At 43.4% G+C, this 25313-nt stretch overlaps 1 protein-coding gene across 1 annotated transcript; it reads left to right on the top strand.

Annotated features, from left to right (window-relative positions):
* Window positions 1–644: 644 nt before the first annotated feature.
* On the top strand, window positions 645–24417 carry SLC14A1 (solute carrier family 14 member 1 (Kidd blood group)). The gene is made up of 9 exons (XM_054460842.2): window positions 645–791; window positions 3667–3838; window positions 4390–4579; window positions 7638–7766; window positions 9826–10018; window positions 12522–12669; window positions 12887–13021; window positions 21598–21647; window positions 23001–24417. Exons 1-9 carry the CDS (start codon window positions 645–647, stop codon window positions 23172–23174), a joined length of 1338 nt encoding a protein of 445 aa, XP_054316817.2. The 3' UTR covers window positions 23175–24417.
* Window positions 24418–25313: the final 896 nt, after the last annotated feature.

Below are 25313 nucleotides of genomic sequence, written 5' to 3' on the forward strand. Positions count from 1 at the left end.
TACAAAAAGAAAAAAATAAATTAAAATAAACACAGCTGGATGTGGTGGCACAGGAAAAAAAAATACCATTTAGGAGTCTCTTAAAGAAGGCTTGTGAATGCTTACAAAGCGTGGCTAGTATCTTATTACAGAAAACAGAGCCCACATCATGCATCCTTCTTCTCACATTTCATAAACAAGGCCAAGGGAAACTGCTGTGGGGCAACCTGTTGCTTTGGTGTTAGTCCCCAAGATGCAGCCTTCACAATCTGCCCCCAAACGTGTCAGAACATGAACCCCTTCCTCCCCCTCTGGAAGAGGCAACCTCAGATCCAACAGCAGAGACACGCAGCAGAACAAAATCTGGGCAGTGGTCCCTGTGTAGGATGGCTTCCCATTATTTTTTTTTAAGCAAAGTAAATGAACATTTAATTTCCATAGTCAGCTGGTTGTCTTTCTGCCCACTGAGAGCTCTTTGGTGAAGGCAAAGTCCCCCTTCTCCATTAGAGGTCTCCCGTGTGGCGCCACATCTTCCCTCACCAGGAACCCACTGGGTGCGCTCCAGCCCCCCTCAGCTTGCCTTTTGCGTGGTCATTAGAGCTAGGGCACGCGTCATGCTGATTCACATATTTTTGCCCTTTCTCGTGTATTGAGAAAAAGTAAGGATGAATGGACGGTCTTTGACTGGCGGCGCTGGTGACGCCCGTCATGGTCCTGTTTGGAAGGACTCTTTTGGAACTAAAGCTGGTGAAGCAGCGCGCAGAGGCATCGCCCGGCTAAGCTTGGCCCTGGCAGATGGGTCGCAGGAACAGGTATGCTTCCTTCCTGCAGCATCTGGCTCGGGGAACCTGGGAGCCTGCTCCAAACTCTGGTGTATCTTTTCTGGGCAGAGCCTGGGAAGTGGGGGTTGGCTGTGAGCTAAGCCAAAGGCACAGGGATCTTGGTCCAAAAAGCCCCATGGCGCTCACCTTGGTTTAGAGGCTGGACCATTGAGCTGAGAAGTTTTGACAGCCATGGAAAAGCTAGGGATAAGTCACCTGGAGTTTTACATTTACCCTGTTGCCTATTTTATTAGAGTGCCTTTTACTTATTGTCCCTTCTTCTTAGTTGAAATTAATGGCCTGCTTCACTGGGGCTAAGATGTTTGAACATCAACAGAAGGTCCTGGCTGCATAGCCTTGCCTTGTCTTCCCAGTTAGGATGTGAGGACTCTTAAAGTTCCCTAAGAAATGCAAATATTTTAGCATGGCAAAATTCTAGGGCAAACTACAACTGTAAGTTACGGATTTCTCCTAAGTGGTTCTCATGGCTGACTTCTGGAGCAAGTAGTCAGGGCTCCCAGGGGCTCTAGAAGGGTTCAGCTGTTCAGAATAAATGGTTCCTGGGGACTCCAAAATAGCAGCAACTGTCTGCTCAGGTCATGAGAAGACCCCTCTCTGCAGGACATCCTAGCCCTACAACCCATCCCAATTATGTTGAAGTTAGATTCACAAATGGCAATAAGTCTTCTATATGTTGGGCTGTCGATTTGGAGAAAACTAGTTTAATCTTTACTTAACTTTGGGTGGCTCAACAGGAGACTCAGGCTGCTCAGGCTCTCAATCACGTCTGGCCAGTTATATTATCAGGTTTTGAATCTGTATCTCCAAAATCTCTGAGGTGATGGGATATTTCAAGCCCTCTAAAATAATTAAATATATGCTGGGAATTTTGAGAACATGAATTTGTTTATTCTGAAATAGCCCATGTTCCTGCTTTGGGAGTTGATGGAAAATGCCACTTGAGTGTTTTCATTTGATGCTGCCACCTTAGGGTTTTATAGATTCAGTTCCAGAAACTCAAGGCATTTATGTCTTTGGGCTGCTTGTCCTTGCCTGAGCTGAAGCCTGATGCCTCCCATAAGTTGGTATGGCTTTGAAAATGGGTCACTGCAGCAGAGGCATGGGCTTATCAAGCAATATTTTCAGCTATGAAATTTGAAGAGGGAGATAATCTGAAAATAAATGACAGCCACCACTTAGATTATGAAATAGAAGTACTTTTTCATAAGTGCTTAATTATTCATATGGTTTTTTATCTTTAACTGTGGAGCCAACTCAGCTCCATATGGACTTAGTTTTGGTTCCTGACCTCCAAGATTCATTGCAAGTCACACAGATGTTAGTGTCTAACATTGTTATACCAAGATAAAATGACCTTGGTCTGGAATGCATTGTATAAAAAGCTTTTTTGTGTAACGATTAATAGTTCGGCATTGTTTAAAAAGCATAATGGTTAGTGGGGCACTGAGGTAATACAATTTAAGTGTAATTGCTAGCAATAAATCAGTTACCCATATTGATTTCCTTACTGGGATTAATAGAAGCCAAAGCTAGAGTTCAATTTTTTTTAATAGGTGTAACTTAGTGTCTGTTCGTTGCTATTTGTTAGCTATGGTAAATGGAACAATGATGGGGCCAGAAATATCCATGAGGACCATTTGATCACAGCCTGGCAACACAGAAAAGACAGGCTGGTTTCTCTATGTGGGCTTTCAGTGTTTCTTTGGTAGTGTCTTATGTGGCTGTGGCTTCAACATTCCACAATTACGCCTTCCAGGGTATGATGATTTTGGCGTTTCCCTGCTTCCCAATTGACCTGGCTGTGCTGTTGGCTGTTCTTGCACACTCAAGGTGGTTTTGCCATTGGCTTCCTCCCTCAGCCTGCCTCTGGGATTATGCCACTGGTATTCTTTTGTATCTACCATCAGCACCATGAAATCATCATTTTTGTCTTCAAGGTACCAAATTCTGGTGATATTGGTGCTTTCTTGCCAATACTTATCATGAGAAGTGAATGGTCCCATAGTGAACACAGTCATGGTTATAGTGTTCATATGTTCCAGAGACATGTTTCCTATAATTATGCCCTGCACATTTTTCTATCATACAATCTTTAGATTACAGCTTTTGGTTTTCAACAGCTTTGTCCAATTCCATCTTTCCCAGTTTCTCTACCTTGATGAAATATCCTTCTTGCCTGGTTTTACATATTTAAATAACAAATTTCAAAAGTAAAGAGTATCTGAGGCAGTCACATGACATAAGGACAAATTCAAGCAATCTTGGACTTGCAGAGGGTGGGGAGACCGTGTCAACATACACAATTTTAAAAATTTCTTCCCTTTCAATCTTTTAAAAACAAAACTTTTTATAAAATAAAAACGTAATTTTAAAAGGCTACCTGTCTTGGCAAGTAGCTGATCAGCCTACATTGGTGAGCAGGCCATTCCATAACCTGATTTCTTGCTCTTTAATTGACAGCATGGAGCTAACGCACTTAATTTTAGTTCTTTCTACATGATTTGACTCATTCTGTTAACATTAACTGTTTTTCAGTCTTCTCAACTAGACTGAACTCCTTAAGTGCAAGAAATACGTGCTCAGTAAATGTTTGTTGGACCAGACACTGCACCTTATGAAATTAAAGACCAGAACCTTCTCATGGTAGCATTAGAGACACTGATGGCAAAGGTACTGTGGGATTTGGGTTTGGCTAATAAGCTCTGTGGTGGTGTTTCAGAAGGAAAATTGTGCTTAGTTCTATGGAACATAGTGGTCCAGATCTTCTACTGTAACCAGGCCCAAAGCTGGCTAGTCTGGAGGGCTCTGCCTTAGGGATACTTATAAGTTCTGTCCTTCCCTCAAGGAGCCAGAGGAAGAGATAGCCATGGAGGACAGCCCCACTATGGTTAGAGTGGACAGCCCCACTATGGTTAGGGGTGAAAACCAGGTTTCACCATGTCAAGGGAGAAGGTGCTTCCCCAAAGCTCTTGGCTATGTCACCGGTGACATGAAAGAACTTGCCAACTGGCTTAAAGGTATTTATCCTTTCATCTTTTGGAGAGACAGGAGAAGTCGCTTTGGGGGAAATGGTTTCCTGGTACTTCTACTTATATCTTTGGTTATATTCTCCAACTTTTTATAGATCTCTTTACTCACCATTTTTCTACTTTTTATCTTTTAACCTGCAAACCTCTCCATTTTTTTTTTTTTTTTCTTATGGAGACAGTAGCCAGGGCCGAGCTCATATTAGAAGACACCTGGCTTCATCCTGTAGTTTCAGTACTTAAAACTTAAATTTATTCCTTTGGCTTCAGAGTTTGTACCTATAAGCATGATAATAAGTGCGTTAGATGCTTTTGGGAGCTTAGATTCTAGGAGGGGCAGTGTGGGTTGAGCATACAGTAGATAGATGCTTTCAGGGATCTGGGTGCCACTAAAGCGACAATGGGTTCAGAGAGAAACATTAAAGAAATATCAAAAATGTTTCACTTCCAGGAGGTTTTGCTGATTTTGCTCAGGGTGGGCCTGTGGTTGAGGGGTATCACTTGGCAGCTTCCTTAGCTCTGCTTTACCTCATCCCTTCCAGACAAAACCGTGTTGCTCCAGTTCATTGACTGCATTCTTCGGGGCATATCCCAAGTGGTGTTCGTCAACAACCCCATCAGTGGAATCCTGATTCTGGTAGGACTTCTTGTTCAGGACCCCTGGTGGGCTCTCACTGGCTGGCTGGGAACAGTGGTCTCCACTCTGATGGCCCTCTTGCTCAGCCAGGACAGGTAGGTGTACCCTTTCAAGCCTTCTCAGCTCCCTTCTAAGACACAGGGGCTGACCAGCTGCTGTGGGCAACAGTGATAAAACCACATCCTTCCCAGCATAAACAACCTTTAGTCCACAGAACTCTTTATATTTGTTTTTAGTCAGAGGTCAGGGAATCAGTTACAGTCTCTCGCTCTTGATATCTGAATAAGTGGCTGGTCTAAACGATGCCAGATTCTTGTGGCATTACGTGCTAACCAGAACTAAGCTACAAGTAATTCCCTGGAGAGGTTCTGAAGGGATCTTCTTTAATCATTGATAAAATTATTTGTCATCAGCATTCTATTTGGGAAAAAGTGCATATGAATTCAGAAAAAGTTTTAGTGGCTTAATAACCCCCGTTATATCTTGTTGCTATGATGAGTTTAGGAAACTCATTCTTCACAGACAGTGCAAAGGTCAGCTCAGCTCCTGGAGAAAATAACAACCATGAATTCCAATTGAGTGGATTCTGACTTAAGAAGCCTTAGTGAGTCTTCTGATATATTCATTAGATTAAAAATAGCACACACTTTATAAATTGATCTGTCATTGAAGAAGTGATGAGCTGACTCTCACCAGGGTAGTAGATAGCTCCCCACTAGCCAGTTCCTTTAGGGAGAGAACCAGTATTCCAGGTGTCTGGGATCAATGCATAATCCCCAGTGTGGTCATTACACAACTAAGCTCTTGTAACACTAGCTGCAAATTGCCTAAAGAGGTCCATGGGGAGAGAGTTAGCAAATGCTCCACTTTTCTATCAATTTCAAGGAGTCTGATTTGCTCCCTGTAGAAGGGGATTTTATAGCTTAGGTTAAACTCTATTCCAATGCATGCCAAGAAAAGGTCTCCTCAGTTTGGGAATGGAGTCTATAATTGTGCCATACTGAATATTCCTTTATTATTTTGCTCTGATGAAACATGATCAACTCATTTTTTGTCAGATATTATTTAGAAGACAAGTCATTTATATGTGGTAGTTTCAAATGTTTTACTTTCCTTGGTCTGAAAAGACTGCATTAAAACGGCAATCCTGTGTTTTAAGTAAATATATGTCTTCCTGTGGCTTTAACTATGGCATTCCACAATTTGTAGATGTTGCCATTAATTTTCCACTGATTAAACTCAAGCATTAACATCTCCAAGTCAGTTGTTGAGAGGACAAGTCTGCATAGCTCTCCGCTGTCACGTGTAGTCCCAGTTTCTGAGTTGCACCATTGCAAATTGTATCACCTCCCATTTGCCCTCAAAGATTATTTAAGGGAGGCAAAGAACTTTTGAATAGGGAATTCCACCTCTAATGTTCATCTGGATTAATGTACATGACATCATCCTGCCTGTTGCAATGGTGCCTCCTGGCCCAGTTAGAAACAAGCCAAGAAGCAGCTGTCACGCTATCCCTTACCAGCCCCTGCAGTGTGGCTCACTGGCTGTAGCACCTCCTGCTCGAGCCCAGAATTAGGCCTCACCCACTTACTTCACCATCTTTACTCCCCCATCCCCCTACAGACATTGCCCTTGAGTGACAGGCCCTTGGGAAGTGGATCCTGTGCCTTTCACGGTGCCAGACGTTGCCAACTCTCAGAGCTGTGGGGGTCCTGGCTTGTCAGGTCAATCAATCTAGGTGCCCATCAATGGTGGATTATATAAAGAATATGTGGTGCATATACGACATGAACTACTACATAGCCATAAAAAAGATTGAAATCATGTCCTTTGCAGCAACATGGATGCATCTGGAGACCAATATCCTAAGTGAATTAATGTAGTAACAGAAAATCAAATACCACACATTTTCACTTACAATTAGGAGCTAAACACTGGGTAAACACGGACCTGGAAATAGCAGACAACTGGGACTCCAAAAGAGGAGAGGAAGGGAAACAAGTGTTGAAAACCTACCTGTCAGGTACTTTGTTCGCTATTTGGGTGACGAGTTCAATAGAAGCCTAAACCTCAGTCAGCATCATGCAATATATCTATGTAACAAACCTGCACATGTACCCCCTCAACCTAAAGAAGGAGAAGACACGGAAGAAATGAGATTGAATACTAAGCAAAAAGTAACCTCAGAAAGAATTGGGTGCTCAACATGCACATAATTAAATGGGGTACTTCTCCAAGTAAGAGAAAAGCAATCATTCTTCTTTGCAATAACTTTGAAATGTGTGTTTGGAGACAACAAAATAGAAGCATCAGGACACAAAAATGTATACTAACCTGGAAGATTAATGTTGATAAGATCAAAGACACTATGAAAGTGAATTTACATTTCAGGAATCTTATATCTCTCACCAAGAAATCAAACTTAAGCAACAGTTTCATATGCTAAAAGCACTATTCAAGTCAGAGGCTCTTGATTTAAAAGAATAACTTTCCAAAGGAAAGGCTAAAAGAAAACACAGCAGATTGCCTTACTAAACTCCCCTTTCCTCTCAGCCGCTGTAGATCTGTCTTTAGCCGTGACACCTGTAGAGGGAGTCATTCTCTATCAGGGGTCCCCAACCCCTGCACTGGAGACAGGTACCAGTCTGTAGCCTGTTGGGAACTGGGCCGCACAGCAGGAAGTGAGCAGGGGCGAGTTAGCATTTCCACCTGAGCTCCGCCTCCTGTCAGATCAGGAGCAGCATTAGCTTCTCATAAGAGTGCGAACCCCATTATGAACTGCGCATGCGAGGGATCTAGATTGCTCTCTCCTTATGAGAATCTAATGCCTGATAATCTGAGGTGGAACAGTTTCATCCCGAAATCATCCCCCATTCCCCATCCATGGAAAATTGTCTTCCATGAAACCTGTCCCTGGGGCCAAAAATGTTGGGGACCGCTGATCTAAATGCACATTTATATTTTTATCTATGTATATTTCACTTCATGTCTTTATTAGTTTTTGTACGATGCTTACATAGACTTTGAAATACATTTCCAAATATAATATCATTTTTAATACGAATATGATCTGGAAGTTACTAGTGTTATTTATGTGCAAGTGCAACCAAAGCCCACCCAGGAAATGTCCGTGCTGTGTCTCTTGCCCCACAGGTCATTAATAGCATCTGGGCTCTATGGCTACAATGCCACCCTGGTGGGAATACTCATGGCTGTCTTTTCGGACAAGGGAGACTATTTCTGGTGGCTGTTACTCCCTGTATGTGCTATGTCCATGACTTGGTAAGTTACAATTGGTTTTCAAAATGCCTTTTTGAAAAAACATGGCAGAAGGAGGGAATGGGAGTTGTTATATGGCAGACTTTCAGTTTTGTAAGATGAAAAATGTTCTCTGAATGTATAGTGATGATGGTTGTACAACAATGTGATTGTCCTTAATGTCATTGAGCTGCACACTTAAAAATGGTTAGCCGGGTGCAGTGGTTCTTGTTTGTAGTCCAAACTATTCAGAAGGCTGAGGGGGAAGGATCACTTGAGACCAGGAGTTAGGGGCTGCAGTGAGCTATGATTGCGTCACTGCACTCCAGTTCCCTGAACCTCCTTGCTTGGGCTAAGTGAGGAGGAGGAGGAGGAGGAGGAGGAGGAGAAGGATGGAAGGGAGGAGGAATAGCAGGAGGAGCAGGAGGGCAAGGAGAAGGAGGAAGAAGATCAGGAGGAGGACAAACAGTTAAAATGGTAAATTTAAAATTGGATTCCAGTAAATTCTGCCTATTGGAAACAGAAACAACCATTTTAAAAGACGTATATTTCCTTACAACCAGTTATTTGGCCTTTTGTCTGATCTGGCTACATATCCACTAATACCTCTCAACCGGAGGTGGCTGCACATTGACACTTCCGTGGGGAGGGGAAACAGTGCTGCAATGAACATACGAGTGCAGGTGTCTTTTTGGTAGAAACACACTGATGCACGTGGCCCCCCCCCATACACCTGACTCCTCCCTCCCAAGACTCTACTGTCATTGGTCTGCTGTAGCGCCTGGGCATTGGGAGTTTCTAAAGCTTCCCAGGTGACTCTAAAGTATAGCCAAAGTTAAGACCCACTTCCTCCATCATTGCCTCTCAAACTTGAGCAATATGAGAATCACCTGCAGGGCTTGTTACACCACAGGCACCCGCTCCCCAGCTCCAGGGTTTCTGATGCAGTCTATCTGGGGTGGGGCCTGAGAATTTGCATTTCTAACACATTCCCAGATGATGCTGGGAGAACCACTGTGCCTACGTGAATTCCCTTTACCCACCTCCCCCCCATGTCTCCCTTAGAAAAAAATTTTTTGCTGAATTCCTTTTTTTCAAACCCGAATCCTTCAAACTAGTTTTTATGTTGACAATGTCTTAAATCCTTTTTCTGGAAACAAAGATTTCCTTCTTTCTATATTGTAGTTAAATATAAAATACTAATATGCACATAAATAAGAAGCACAGCCTGCTGTGGGCAGTGTCTGCAGAAGGGCCGCCCACCCTTGCTGCACCCCCGGGTGTGTGGACGAGGACCTACCTGTACAGCCAAACTCTTCAGAAGGTAATTTGGGACCTGCTCTGAAGAACAGGTTCATGGGAAGGAGGCCTCGCCTGTAAGTGCTCACCACGCTCCCTTCCACAATCCAGAAAAATGGGAGTTCTGGTCTTTAAGTGATGGCTCTTTGATTGGGCCAACAAATGAGAGCCTATGAGGGACCTCGGAACCATGCAGCCCAGCCCCCCAGTTTACAGGCTTGGAGACTAAGGAGATGCGCCTTGCCTAGCTCATGCAATTTATCAACAGCTCAAGGATGCACACTCTGCCCCACCAACTGTGAGATCGTTTTCCTCCAGCTCACACTACCTGCATCCTTGAACAATTGTTTCTCTTTTCCAAAAATAGATATATTAAAGAAATGATATATGCCAAATCAGAATCAGGTTTGCCTCTAGTGGGGAGGGAGGGACATAAGAGCAAGTGGAGGGACAAAGGGGACTTTAACTATGTACACAATATTTTATTTTGTATGTCATAAGTACTTCAAAAATATTTTTAAAATCTCAATATATAGCTCACTCTGAGCAACCCCACAGTAGAACTTTTCAAAAGCCAAATAAGCTGAGAGTTGATTTTTTACTTTATGTAATATTTACTGCCTCTATAATAGGATTTATCCCAAGTTTTCTTTCTGTGGCAAATGTGCCAATACAACACGTAAGGGGCCTGTTGGCAGGTGAAACAAAGCCCCTCCAGAGTATAGTGATTCCGTGTGTCAGCCTGGTTTGTCATACGCACATTCTTCTGCTGTTCTTTTTTTAGCCCAATTTTCTCAAGTGCACTGAATTCCATGCTCAGCAAATGGGACCTCCCTGTCTTCACCCTCCCTTTCAACATGGCGTTGTCAATGTACCTTTCAGCTACAGGACATTACAATCCGTTCTTTCCAGGCAAACTGGTCATACCTGTAACTACAGCTCCAAATATCTCCTGGTCTGACCTCAGTGCCCTGGAGGTAAGAGACACTGGCTTCTCACATTCCCCCTGGCTCTGCAAGATACGCAATGGCCTCCTGGTCAATTGTCCACGGGTGTCAGTCTCCTAGATGCTCAGGACTACGGTGGCCTTTCTGTCTTCATCTTGCCATTTAAAGCGTTTGTTCTACTCCAGAGCATTAGGGTCTAAGGGATTTTTTTAAATTACTATTTAGTCAAGCTAATGTTTCTGCCTTTCCCCCTAAACATCTACAGTGCTAACCCCAGAGTACAGTTCCACTGGGAGTCACTCTATTGTAAGCTTGGGGGTGGGGTGATGGGAGCCAGCCCTTAAGGCATGTGGCCTCCAGCCTGGTTTTGAATCTTCCACAGTCTACTCCCTCCAATCAAAAAACTGGATGCTTACTCTTAGAGCTTATGACAGAACCTCTCTATTCTGCTTTTCCTTATGGCATAGCTCATAGAACATCTACAATAATTTAGGGTTCCCAAGCTTTGGTAGGCATCAGAATCACCTGGGGAGTTTTAAATATCTAAACAGGCTTCATCTCAGACCCTCTAAATCATAATCTCTAAGGGTGGGGCCTGGAACCTGTTTTAACAAACTCCTCAAATTGTGATGCAGGCCGGAGTTTGAGAACCGCTGTATCAAGGGATGAATCCTATGTATCTCTTTAAAGATGGCCATAAAGAGATCCCATATTTTTTAAAACCTGGTTAACCCAAATCAAATTCTAGCTCTTCCTGTTGGTGTGTAATAAATATGTTTAAGGTTTCTGGATTATCAAGAACAAGAGAACACCTGAAATTAGAAGAAAACCAAAGAAATCTTACCTTTTTAATGTGCTCTCCCACTGTCAGGTTATGAAATGCCCTTTTCCGTCTTCTTTGTTGAGGGATCAAAACACATGAGGAGCTCAAGTCACCTTCCCTTTAGCTTCTTGCCAGAAAATTAAAGGGAGCACCTGGAAATAATTCAGAAGGAAAAAATCAAAGATTCATTAGAACTACCCATGAAAAATAACAGTATAAAATAGCATTAATCTATCCAGAACTGCACTAACACAGGAGCCTCTAGCTCCATGTGGCTATATAAATTTAGATGTAGATTAGTTAAAAATTGAGTTCCTCAACCTCTCTAGCCACATCTCAGGTGCTTGATAGCTACACGTGGCTAGGACCCACTGTATTAGACAGCACAGATACAGACTATTCCATCATCTCAGAAAGTTATCCTGCACAGTGCTGATCTGGGGCAGGGGAAGCCTTGTCTTTCTCATTCTGAATGAACAGCCCATCCTCAGAACCAACCCCAACCCTATGGCTACCTGAGAGAGAGTTCTGCAGTCAAGTCCAAAAACAAACAAACAAAAAAAGTATATGCCATCTTTGCCAAGTTCCCTGGTCTAGAAATAGCAAAATGTTTAGACATGAAGACCCAGCATAGGCTGGAAGAATTTAGAGTCCATCTTAGGGTAGAGTCAAACTCACACTATGGTCTGGTGCCCTTAGCCAATGTTAGACTCAGCCTAATATAAGAGGGGAGAAGACACTTCCCCTTGTGCCAAAGCTGGGGCTCCCTCTGGCAGAGTCACTGCCTCCAGAAGGTCTTTGGTACATACACGACCTAGCAATGGTGGAGAGGGCAAGATGGGAGCTGGGGAAAACATCTTTCAGTAAATGGCCTTGCTCAAAACGGACATGCCATGGCTAATTATGCCTATCCTAGCCCTACCAGAAGTTCAGCTGTAAAGAGTGATCACTTGTTAGGTTCAGTCAAACCTTGTTCACTCCTGAGAACTGCAATTCTGTGAACAGAATAACTAAATTCAGGCCTCAGCCAGAAAGTAGAATTGTGACATTTCCATGTATTTTAGTGTTTTGAGACCTGCTTGACAGTTGTCCATAACTAGAATAAGCTAAAGATATCTTTGTTTAAACGAATACATGTTCCACTTAATGACAGAAAAGTAAATTCACAAACTTGCTAAAAATTGCTTCTAAATTGTGGATAAGATAACCTGGCTTTGGGTCTCTGGCTTTAGTGTAAGCATCCAAACTGCATGGTGATAATAATCTCTATTGAACATAGGGATGCCTGGATAGATTAAATCACCCTCAACACTGATGGACATTTGAAAGCAAAAGAAGTGTCAGCTGTGGTCCCTGCCATCCCCAGTGGGAGGCAAGGCAGATCCTCATAGCCAGGAGCAGTGAGTGGCACCAAGCTGGGAGCTTAACAGTGACCAAGGCCAAGTGTCAGTGCAAGCAGGAGAGCACAGGGGGAGCTTTGAGAAGGCACGTGTGGCATGCACCGGGGAAGGGCTGGTGTATCTCTGGGGATAAAGCTGAAGAATGACTGGAATTTTTCTGCAATCAAAGTGAGAATTTTAAAAGGTAGTAACACTGTTCCTGAAAGAGATAAGGTCCAATCTAAAATTACATTGTAGGAGTTTGTGGGTGTCCTGTGGGTTTCTGTTCAGTTGTTTTGGTAGCCTCATTTTTTAAAAATTTCTTTTGCAGTTGTTGAAATCTATACCAGTGGGAGTTGGTCAGATCTATGGCTGTGATAATCCATGGACAGGGGGCATTTTCCTGGGAGCCATCCTACTCTCCTCCCCACTCACGTGCCTGCATGCTGCCATAGGATCATTGCTGGGCATAGCAGCGGGTGAGCACAAGAGCCCTTACCAAATATTGAGCACCTCCTCCATCCCATGCATTGCCTCAGGCATCTTCTGTGCTCCAGATCTTTCTTGAGATCTTGGCTTCCTAGGGACCAATGGAAGTTCCCGGGATGCTTCCTGCTAACTTTCAATCCCACCCTCAGTTTCCTTCCAGAACATCCTGCCTTTAGTCCTGAGTTCTGACCCCTCCTGTCTTAACAGGACTCAGTCTGTCAGCCCCATTTGAGGACATCTACTTTGGACTCTGGGGTTTCAACAGCTCTCTGGCCTGCATTGCAATGGGAGGAATGTTCATGGCGCTCACCTGGCAAACCCACCTCCTGGCTCTTGGCTGTGGTGAGTCTCCCACACCCCTGGGGGAGGGCTGCTCATGACTACAGGATCTCAATCAAGGATAAGCAGTAAAAATGGACTGCATGAAAAATCAGGACCAGGGTTCTGGCTTGAGCCCACTTGCTGTCTAAGTGTGTGAACAGGACAAGTGACGTCCCCTCTCTGAGAGCATTAAAATCACCTCTGCCTACCTCTCTGATGATTGTGAAGGCGGGAGCCTATTGAGTCATATTAACATCCTAAAATATGGATGTTTGGGAGGATAGAAAAAAACAATCCCAGTTATTCTTCAGCTTTATCCCCAGAGATACACCAGCCCTTCCCTGGTGCATGCCACACGTGCCTTCTCAAAGCTCCCCCTGCACTCACGGGCCCTCCAACTTGCACTGACACTTGGCCTTGGCCACTGATAAGCTCCCAGCATGGTGCCACTCACTGCTCCTGGCTGTGAGGATCTGCCATGCCTCCCACTGGGGATGGCAGGGACCACAACTGACACTCCTTTTGCTTTCAACTGACTTGTCTTGCATTCTTCAAGCTAGTTGTTTGACCCAAGAAACTAAACAGAAATAACTCCAGCTAAATACAGAGCAATGTCCCCTGGTAAATCAGGGTTGATTACATTTACCCCTTTGAGTGAGCATCACAGTAACTCAGCCGTTCTAAAACTTGAGAATGCATCAGAATCACCTGAAAGACTTGTTAAAACACAAATCGCTGGGCTCCCTCCTCAGTCTGAATCAGTGTTAGAGGTAAGGGGAAGAATATTTTTTATTTTATTTTTCTGAAAAACGGTCTCATTCTGAGCCAAGATCGCGCCACTGCACTTCAGCCCGGGCAACAGAGCAAGACTTCATCTCAAAAAAAAGAGAAAAGAAAAAAAGAAAAAGTCTCGTTCTGTTGCCCAGGCTGGAGTGAGGTGGTGTGAACACAGCTCACTGCAGCCTCAACCTCCTGGGCTCAAGCGATCCTGCAGCCTCAGCCTCCCAAGTAAAGTAGCTAGGACCACAGGCGTGCCACCATACCTGGTTAATTTTTTATTTTTTATAGAGACGAGGTCTCCCTATGTTGCCCAGGCTGATCTTGAATTCCTGGGCTCAAGCAATCCTCCCGCCTCCACCTCCCAAAGTGCTGGGATTACAGGCGTAAGCCACTGTGCCAGCAGAATTTCCACTTCTAACAAGTTCTCAGGAGGTGCTGACGCTGTTGCTCTCGGGATCACATTTCAAGAACTGCTGTATTAATCCTTTCTGACTCCCAGTGTTCTAGCCAGACTCAGCCTGTCAGAGTGAGAAGGCATCCTGAGACCTCTACTCCATCCTTCTTACTTTACTGTTGGGGTCCTGAGGCCAGAGAGGCTAAGGGATATGCTGCAGGGAATCTGGACAGTGATGGGTAAATCCACCCCCGGAGCCCACACTTACCATCTACCTCCAGAGTTATCCCACCGCCCTCCTCTGCTTCCCTTTTATAGCATTCAGGCCCTCACGGCAACCTCTTAGGTGAAAACAGACTGCATGTGATTTGGATCTGAAAAGCTAATAGATGTCCCAGGTGGATTTTGAGTGGAGGCTCATTCACCCATAGCCTCTGGCATCCCTAATTCAATCAAAGTATAAGCATTTAAGATAATGTTCTAGAGTAGAGAGAATGAGATTCACTTGGGAACAAAAAGGAGGATGGATAGTGTAATGTGGAGAAATTATTTCTAATCTAGTGGAAATATATGTCTAGAGTCAGTTTATCACCAGATTAATCAAGCCAAGGTATCTAAACAGTTATGAAAACGGTGGGCCACATATCAGGCAGGGTTTAGAATAGATTTCTGCACTGGCAGAAAGTGGAATGGTACCAAGGGTTTCTAAAGACCCATTCCGTTTTGATTTGATGCTATAGCAAGGGTAACATAACTCAGGTTGCTGTGATGTAGCCATGTAGATGTCATTTTGTCAAATTCTTTACTATTACTCAGCTATTTCACCTAGCAGTTCTGCTGAAATGTTGTGCTCCTTCTCCATATTCGTTCACGAGGATAAAGGAGAGGGTTACAGACAGGTGCTGTAGCCATCTGAGTTCATCTGGGTTGGAATGTTTATCCTACAACCTTTCGGCTTTATTCTGAGATTGGTTAGGGGTTTCAAACCTTTATTTGGGATGCATACCTTTATTTTTCTGGAGGAAGTAGCTACAAATATGTATTAAACACACATGATACAAAAGACAGTACCAGGAAGAGCAAGGGGTTTAGAAGCTTTAGGTCCCATGCAGTTCCTGCACAGAGTGTTACAGTAGAGGGCAGAAGCCAGGCAAGGGAGGGAGCCCAAGAGGACCATGCAATCTTTGTGGGAGAAGAAGAAGTCCATAGTACAGGATTCTCCAGGGGACCATTTCCACTCAGAATTATCACAAAGTACCTCCTGGAGAAGGGGGCTTTTCCATAAATGCTAGAAAATAAGAGGAGGAATTCTGTTTGGTGGAAAGGATGGTGCAGGCCAGCATGGGGACGGCCTGAGCATGTCCTTCAAGATCAAGGAGAAGGCATTTTGAGCACAGGAGATGGCGATGAGATTTTTGTTTTTCTGGGTTTTTTTTTTTTTTTTTTTTTTGACAGAGTCTTGCTCTGTTGCCAGGCTAGAATGCAGTGGCATGATCTTGGCTCACTGCAACGTCCGACTCCCTGGTTCAAGCGGTTCTCCTGCCTCAGCCTCCCAAGTAGCTGGGCTTACAGGCACGCACCATCACGCCCAGCTAATTTTTGTATTTTTAGTAGAGATGGGGTTTCACCATGTTGGCCAGGATGGTCTCAATCTTCTGACCTTGTGATCTGTCCACCTCAGCTGCCCAAAGTCCTGGGATTACAGGCATGAGCCACTGCACCTGGCGGGTGCTGAGTTTTTTGTTTTATGTTGTTGTTGTTGTTGTTGTTGTTGTTTGAGATGGGCTCTTGCTCTGTAGCCCAGGCTGGCATGCAGTGGCACGATCTCAGCTCACTGCAACCTTTGCCTCCCAGGTCCTGGTTCAAGCAATTCTCCTGCCTCAGCCTCCTGAGTAGCTGGGATTACAGGCATGCGCCACCATGCCCAGCTAATTTTTTTTGTATTTTTAGTAGAGATGGGGTTTTACCATGTTGACCAGGCTGGTCTTGAACTCCTGACCTCGTGATCTGCCTGCCTTGGCCTCCCAAAGTGCTGGGATTACAGGCGTGAGCCACAGTGCCCAGCTGGTGATGAGGTTTTGACAGACCATAGAGAAGAACGAAGCCAAAGCTCTTGACATGAGTTTCCCCAAAGTGGGAATATCTTTGATATTTTCTCAATTATAGAAGCAGCACAGGTTTATTGTATAAAACAAAATAAAAATGTAATCTGTATAGAAATGTATGAAACAGAAAGTGGAAATACTCCATCTTACTCCCTAGAGTAAGGATCCTTGTGATTACATTGGGTCCATTCAATAGTCTAGGAAATTCTCTCCATCTCAAGGGCTTTAACTTAATCACAGCTGCTGCTAATTCCCTTTTGCCATGTGAGGTCACATATTATCAAGTTCTGAGGTTTAAGATGTGGACGTCTTTGGAGACCATTATTCTTCCTACCACACTCACCTTCCTTTGGATAGATTTTTTTTTTTTTAACTGGTGTAGCATAATGGTTGAGGCAGTCGACTGAGCTAGTTAAGAGCTCAGACTCTGGTGACAGACAGCCTGGATTCAATTCCAGCAGCTCTGCTACTTACTAGCATATTTGCTTATGAATGTAAGCAAATTACTTAACTGTTCTGTGCCTCAGTTTCCCCATCTTAGAAAACGGAAGTTACCATATTTAATTCATACAATTGTTCTGATGATTAAATTAGTTAATATGTGTCTGAAACTCATAGAACAAATAGTGTCTAGCACTCGGTAAGTGCTATTTAAAAGTCTGGAAAAAAAGTTTTTCTGGTGGATTTGCATAACTTATTAAGAATCAAGCTTGTTTATTTTCTCCTCTCAATTTAAGTTTATCAACACCTGTATCTTCTCCCCAAATATGACTGCCTTTACTTCCTCTGAGAAGGCCCACCCCTAATGACTACTAAAACCATTGATACTATATAGAATTTTTATTTTGGATTTGTTGTAAGCATAAGTTTTTGTTTTTGGTACTTGCTTATTTAGGCAACTGTAAACTTTATTAACTTGCTTATTCACTCTGACTTAGTTCATATTAACCTTCTGTACTTTTTTTTTTTTTTTTTGAGACAGAATCTCACTGTGTTCCCCAGGCTGGAGTGCAGTGGCACAATCTCAGCTCACTGCAGCCTCCACCTCCAGGGTTCAAGTGATTCCTATGCCTCAGACTCCCAAGTAGCTGGGATTACAGACATGTGCCACCATGCCCAGCTAATTTTTTGTATTTTTTGTAAAGACAGGGTTTTGCCATGTTGGCCAGGCTGGTCTCGAACTCCTGATCTCAAGTGATCCACCTGCCTCGGCCTCCCAAAGTGCTGGGATTACTGGTGGATTACTTTTTCAAAGAAGGTTTGCAAAGAGAGTTTTGTTTTCTTCAAAGAGGGTTTGCAAAGAGACCTTGTATGCTGGAGAATATCTTCATTTTATCTTCATTTAAATTTTAGTTTAGCTAGCTACCAAACTCAAGATTTAATATTTTTTTCTCAATATTTTGAAAGTTGTCCTCAAAGACTTCATTGTCTTCTTATACCCAAAATTGCTATTAAGATGTCTGAAGAGAAACTAATTCTTGTTAAAATTGATTTTATTTTTCTCTCTGGACTCTCTGAATTTTCTCTTTGCATATGAGATATATATATGGTTTTATTTCACTATTATCTGTCTAGATGTAGCTTTTTTTCTATGCTACTAGGTACTCAAGTCCTCTCAATATGACCCCTCATATTTTCCTTTAATTCTGGGAACATCATCAGTTTTTACTTTGTCAAATCTTTTCAATTTTTCCCCTCTCCTTCTGTGATTTCTAGTATTTGAGTACAATACTTTATGCTAAGTTTTCATAACTCTTGACTTTTTCTTAATATTTTCCATCTCTTTATCTTTTCCTGAGGCCCTTCAGTTCAGCTGATTGGCCCGATCATTCTTTGGCTCTGTCCATCGTGCTGTTCACATCATCTGTTGAGTTCTTCATCTCTGGTTCATTAATTAAATTTTACTGGCTGGGCGCAGTGACTCACACCTGTAATCCCAGCACTCTGGGAGGCCAAGGCGGGTGGATCACAAGGTCAAGAGATCTAGACCATCCCGGCTAACACGGTGAAACCCCATCTCTACTAAAAATACAAAAATTAGCTGGGCATGGTGGCACGCGCCTGTAGTCCCAGCCACTTGGGAGGCTGAGGCAGGAGAATCACTTGAACCCGGGAGGCAGAGGCTGCAGTGAGCTGAGATCATGCCACTGCACTCCAGCCTGGGTGACAGAGTGAGACTGTCTCAAAAAAAGAAAAAATTATCGACTGTAGGTTGTTCAGTTTGTTGTCCTTCTTTTATGGTATTTGCTCTCCTGGGATGTCCCCTTTCCTTGTCCTGGGAGCTCATGTTTCCCTTGGGATATCAGCTGTTTGGGTGAGTCTCTGGTCAGAGATGGAAGCCCAGGCTGGAGCTGCATTTTTCCTGGTGCATCTAAGGAAAAAGGAGTCCCATGCCGCAGGGTGTAGAACCTCCATTGCTCAAGGCCGTGGAGATGGTGACTGTGGAGACACTTTATATGATAAGTGCCCTTTTGCTGGGGGAAGTTCAGATTGCTTCTAGTTTGAAATCATTACAAAGAGTCCTGAAATGAATATTTTTGGTACAAATGTCCTTGTGTACTTTGTACAAGCATTTCTGTAAGAAAGAGATTCACCTTCTTTTCAAGAAGCTAAATTGATGGGTTAAAGGGAATGCCAATTTTCATTTCAGTGGATTCCAACTTCATCCCCAAAAGAGCCATACCAGTTTCCACTGCTGCCAGCAGTATGTGAGAGTGCACACTGGGCCCCCAGAGGGTACAATCAGACTTTTAAATCTCTGTGCATGGATTTTTGAGACAGATCTCCAGCCCCCCTTGGAAAGCGAATCTCACATGTAAAATGCCACAGCAAGTTTCAGCTTGTCCACATCACCCTGATACTGCCAAACAAAAGACCAACCTTCTCAGCCAAGGTAAATAAGTGACAGACATTTATTACAGAGCTGTTTTTTTATTAGTCCCCAATGGCTTTATCAGGAAGTGGACTCGGGAAACTCTGACAGAACCTGGCACTGCTGTCTTTCTGGCCTCTAAGCCAGAGCAACTGCATGGCCAGAGAACATCTCAATGTTGTTGTTTCACCAGTGGAGAGTATAAACAGATTGTGTATCTCTTCCCAATGGTTGGGTTATCACAGTGGGACTCACCTGTGGCAGTCCATTGGAAGGGACACTATCCAGGAGGAGCTGAAATCCAGTTTCCCCTTCAGTACTCAAGGGCCTTTTCTTCCCTCAGCTACCAAGAATGCTGTCAGGGTCATTGCCTACAAACTGATGATGCTGTGCAGAATTGCCCCTCTACTATAAGGCTTTCCCGGTCCTACTTGGTGAGTCTTAATTGACGTACCTACCATTAAATAATCTATCACTTGTACTATGGAGAGAAAAGCAACTTTGAATTGGAGATCACTTCACAGCAACGTAACAGTATGAGACGTAAACGTGCCAAAAGTGAGCCTTAGAGGTGTAATGGATATTTTAAAAAGAGAGAAAGCAACAAGGCCTCATGTGCTCAGGGGTGGTGTTGTGGTAGAGGGGCACTCAAGAGATCAGGGACAGAGGGCCGCGGTGCTTGGCAGAGGGCCAATGAATAGTTGCTGAATTAATTGATTAAATTTTAACAATGAATGAAATTCGTGTAACCGAGGAGAGAAACCCTTCTAAGCCAAGCCATGAGCACCCTTCTGCTCAGAGCAGTAGCTCAGTCCCATGGTGAAAGAGATGCATTTACAGCTGTGTTTATGGAAATACAAGCTCTCATTTAAGATTCTTCACCTCCCAGTAAGGCAGATCTTCAAGGTGCCTTTTTACAGATGATGAAACTAGATTCCAAGACAGTGATTTGTTATACAACAAATAAAATGGCAGAGCTGGGATTTGAAACCAGTACTGTTTCCAAAGACCAGCCCTTCCCACTAGTGTGAGACAATTCATACGTGAAAGAATTTGATATACTATTGAATAAGAAACACCAGGATAAAAAGACAAAATATTAGTAAAAGGACAGAAGTCTATGGTAAAGTAAATGAGGATCACAGAGCCTCTCCCACCATGTCCTGCCACATCCCCACACACCAAGATAGCTGATGTACCAGACATGAAGACAAGATGGTGAGTGTGTCTCATGGTGAGCTCTGGTGGCCCAAGTGGCTGTGTGGCTGTTATATGAAGGTCATTCTTCAGGCTGTCCCCATGAAACCTGAGGGCTTCCCTGAGCCTCTGTGAGCCTTCTCTTCAACCAAAACTGAGGAATAGATAATTAGCTGGTTGAGATCTTTGCTTTTGTTGTTTTACATTGAAAGTCACCCATATATTTGAATTACTGACTCTACAATTTTTTTGGCCACTCAAAGCAAATAAAAACATAAGACTTTGGCTGGGCGCAGTGGCTCATGCTTGTAATCCCAGCACTTTGGGAGGCCGAGACGGGCAGATCACAAGGTCAGGAGATCGAGACCATCCTGGTTAACACAGTGAAACTCCGTCTCTACTAACAATACAAAAAAAAATTAGCTGGGCGTAGTGGTGGGCGCCTGTAGTCCCAGCTACTCGGGAGGCTGAGGCAGGAGAATGGCGTGAACCCAGGAGGCGGAGCTTGCAGTGAACAGAGATCACGCCACTGCCCTCCAGCCTGGGCAACTGAGTGAGACTCCATCTCCAAAAAAAATAAAAAATAAAAAAAAGAGGTTTATTCATTGATTTTAATGGTATTGGAGAAGATGTTATCAAGGGGAGGAACCTCAAGTTTGTGTTCAGTTCCTGCTGTTCTCTGAGTTCTTTCCTTCTTATTTTGTAAACATGGTTTTGTTTTGGTTTTTAGTACACAGGCTGCCAAAGCAAGCACTATGATTTTTTGTAGCTGTGAATTCAATTCATTAATATGAGAATCCTAGATGCTATCTCAAGAAACATTCATAGGTTTCATTTTAATTCAGCTATGCTTGGATAAAACATCAGAGAAATTTATTTGCCATGGAAGGCCTTTCCCTTAAGTATTAGCAGTCACAACAAAATAGTAACCATAAAAAAAACTACCTTTATTGAGCACTTACTGTGTGCTAAACACGTGCATTATTTCCTTTCATCCTCAAACCAACACCATGAAAAAGATATTCCTCTTACTTCCATTGTACAGGTGAGGAAATGGAGGCTTAAAACAGAGCCCATGGAGCTCCTAAGTCACGGAGCCAGGATTTGAACCCAGGACTGCTGACTTTAGGCTCATGCTTGTAATCAGGACACTGTGCATTCCAGGTGATTTATATTGGAAGGCAGCCTTTCCTGTGATTAAAAGTGCATCTACCAAGCATTGTTCTTTCTCTCCTTTTTTTTTCTGTAGCCCTGTTCACGGCCTATCTTGGAGTCGGCATGGCAAACTTCATGGCTGGGGTGAGTTTGCTTTAGTCTCACTTTTCATTACCGTAATTGACCAGCTTACGACTATATGGGAAATGCTCCTAAAGTCCACTGGGCTGGCATCCAGTGGCAGGATCCATGACTGTGAGAAGCACTGCTCTCCCTTCTGCTGGAGCTCCCTGGCCTGTCTTTCAGCATCACAGCAAACTTTAGTCCAAACCACAATCACCCAGTATGTTACAAATATCAGATTGCTTGGTTTAAAAAAAAAATGAAACTTAGGTTGTATAACATATTATCAAATTCAGAGTCTAACTCTGAGTGATAAGAAGTTGACTTTAGGATATCTTTTACTTAAACAGAAAGCCAGATATTCCATTGCAGGTGATGCAGGGCTGGTTTCTGATAGCTCAGTCCATGTTGATGTGGTCGTGGCTGCTAAGGAGTCAAGGCAGTATCTAGCCCTTTTGGCAGCAGCATGGAGATTTTATTTGGGAGGGTCCTTAAGGAGACACAGTGTCTTTCTGATAGAAAGCCAAAGTCCCATTACATGCATGGATGATGGAGAGTACATCAGAGCAAATGGGGCCCTTCACATGTCAACAAAGAAGGTTCACAGGCATCAGTCCCTGGACCCAAATGGGCAAGCTGCACACCAGAGTCAGCTAGGAAGACAGAAAAATATGGAGCCTTAGGCCCTGTCCTTTGGTATTTCTGATAAAGTAGGTCTTGTATGATGCTTGAACATCCGTGTTTTTTTTAACTCCCCCAGATGATTCTGATGTGCAGTCAGGTTAGGGTACCCCTACACTCCATCACACCCCAGGGAGGTCCATGCATCGGGTCAGAGCTAACCAACTGTGTATGCTCAGAATTGTGTGAGTTTCCATGAGCAGCACAAAGAGGACCTACCCTCAAGGAACTTAGAGTCTATTTGGGAGACAGAATGGAAAGAAACAAAGCAAGTCAAGTCTAAGATCTAGACCAGGCAGAAGTCAAGGTCAGAGAGGTCACTGTGGGCTGGACTAATCAGAGAAGGCCTTGTGGACGTGAAGAGTGGTCAGGGGCCATTTGCAGTTTGCAAGTGTCATCTCTGTCAAATGTCCTTTTGGCACATCTGGTGCAGGAAGTCTGAATATATGAGAGGGAGAGAAAGACGTACAAGATAGAGACATAAGTGGCTGCCCTAAAGAATGGATGTCAACATTCCAACAGCACAATGCCCTGAGATTGTAAACTCAGTCTCCACGAGCATGCACAGAATCCAGAGCAATGCCCACAGTGGTTCATCCCCCTGGGCTGAATGCAAGTAGAGGGGGATGCTTTGTGCAGCTCAGCTGTCAGATGGGATCTGAAAGGAGCGTGTGGCTTTCTCTTCTTCCCCAGGTTGGATTGCCAGCTTGTACCTGGCCCTTCTGTTTGGCCACGCTATTGTTCCTCATGATGACCACAAAAAATTCCAACATCTACAAGATGCCCCTCAGTAAAGTTACTTATCCTGAAGAAAACCGCATCTTCTACCTGCAAGCCAAGAAAAGAATGGTGGAAAGCCCTTTGTGAGAACAAGCCCCATCTGCAGCCATAGTCACGAGTCATTTCTGCCTGAGTGCTCCAGCTAACTTCCAGGGTCTCAGCAAACTGCTGTTTTTCACGAGTATCAACTTTCATACTAACGCGTCTGTAATCTGTTGTTATGCTCATTTTGTATTTTCCTTTCAAGTCCAGGAATATCCTCAAGCATATGAGAGCCATATTCAGGTGATGTGCTCTGGTATGGAATTTGAAACCCCAGTGGGGCCTTGGCACTAAGACTGGAATGTATATAAAGTCCAAGTGCTCCAACAGAAGGAGGAAGTGAAAACAAACTATTAGTATTTGTTGATATTCTTGGTGTTTAGCTGGCTCGATGATGTTAACAGTATTAAAAATTAAACCCCATAAACCAACTAAGCCTTATGGAATTCACAGTCACAAAATCGAAGTTAATCCAGAATTCTGTGATAAGCAGCTTGGCTTTTTTTAAATCAATGCAAGTTACACATTATAGCCGGAATCTATATCACAGAAGTGCAAGCTGACAGCTGAGCTCGGTCCCCACTTCCTGCAAACAATGGCCTGCACCCTATCCCTTGTGTGTGTGACATTCTCTCATGGGACAGTTTTGGGGTTTTTCAGACTGACAGGACTACAAGAGGGAGAAAGGAATTTTGTCAATCAAAATTATTCTGTATTGCAACTTTTCTCAGAGATTGCAAAGGATTTTTTAGGTAGAGATTATTTTTCCTTATGAAAAATGATCTGTTTTAAATGAGATAAAATAGGAGAAGTTCCTGGCTTAATCTGTTCTTACATATTAAAGAAAAGTTACATACTGTATTTATGAAATACTCAGCTTAGGTATTTTTACTTTAACCCCTAAATTGATTTTGTAAATGCCACAAATGCATAGAATTGTTATCAACCTCCAAACGGCTTTTTAAAATCATATTTTTTATTCATTTGAGGATGTCTTATAAAGGCTGAAGGCAAAGGTCAGATTCCTTATGGGTGTTATTTTTATAAGTTGTTGAATTTAATTTAAAAAAGCTCATTATTTTTTGCACACTCACAATATTCTCTTTCAGAAATCAATGGCGTTTGAACCACCAAAAAGAAATAAAGGGCTGAGTGTGGTGGCTCACGCCTGTAATCCCAGCACTTTGGGGAGTCCAGGCGGGCAGATTGCTTGAACCCAGGAATTCAAGACCAGCCTGGGCAGCATGGCAAAACCCCATATCTACAAAAAATACAAAAATTAGCCAGGCATGGTGGTGAGTGCCTGTAGTTCAGCTACTTGGGAGGCTGAGGTGGGAAAGTGACTTGAGCCCAGGAGGCGGAGGCTGCAGTGAGCTAAGATCGCGCCACTGCACTCCAACCTGGGTGACAGAGTGAGACCGTGTCTCTCAAAAAAAAAAAAAAAAAAAATACAGGTAAGGAGTCCCCTGTTTTCCTCTCCTTAATTTAAAAGTTATCAGTTCCGTAAAGTCTCTGTAACCAAACATGCTGAAGACAGAGCAACAGAAGTCACGTTCAGGGACTGGTCACGGTGGCTCACACCTGTAATCCCAGCACTTTGGGAGATGGAGGCAAAAGGATCTCTTGAGCCCAGGAGTTCAAGACCAGCTTGGGCAACATAGCAAGACTCCATCTCTTAAAAAATAAAAATAGTAACATTAGCCAGGTGTGGCAGCACACATCTGCAGCAGCTACTCAGGAGGCTGAGGTGGAAAGATCGTTTGTGCACAGAAGTTCGAGGCTGCAGTGAGCTATGATCATGTCACTGCACTCCAGCCTGTGTGACCGAGCAAGACCCTATCTCAAAAAAAAAAAAATTAATTAATTAATTAATTGAGAAAGGAAGTCATGTTCATTTACCTTCCACTTCAGTGTGTATCATGTAGTATTTTGGAGGTTGGAAAGTGAAATGTCGGAATCCTGAAGATTTTTTCCACTTCCAGTTTGCAGTGCTCAGTGCACAATATACAGTTTGCTGAATGAATAAACAGAAATAGGGAAGTAAACCTACAGATATTTTAGGGAGAAGCTCACTTCTTCCTTTTCTCAGGAAACCAAGCAAGCAAACATATTGTTCCAAATTTAAAACCCAGTGACCGAAGCCTTTGGAACTATGAATTTGCAACTGTCATAGGTTTATGGATA

The sequence above is a fragment of the Pongo pygmaeus genome, chromosome 17, assembly GCF_028885625.2.
Source record: "Pongo pygmaeus isolate AG05252 chromosome 17, NHGRI_mPonPyg2-v2.0_pri, whole genome shotgun sequence".
NCBI lineage: Eukaryota > Metazoa > Chordata > Mammalia > Primates > Hominidae > Pongo > Pongo pygmaeus.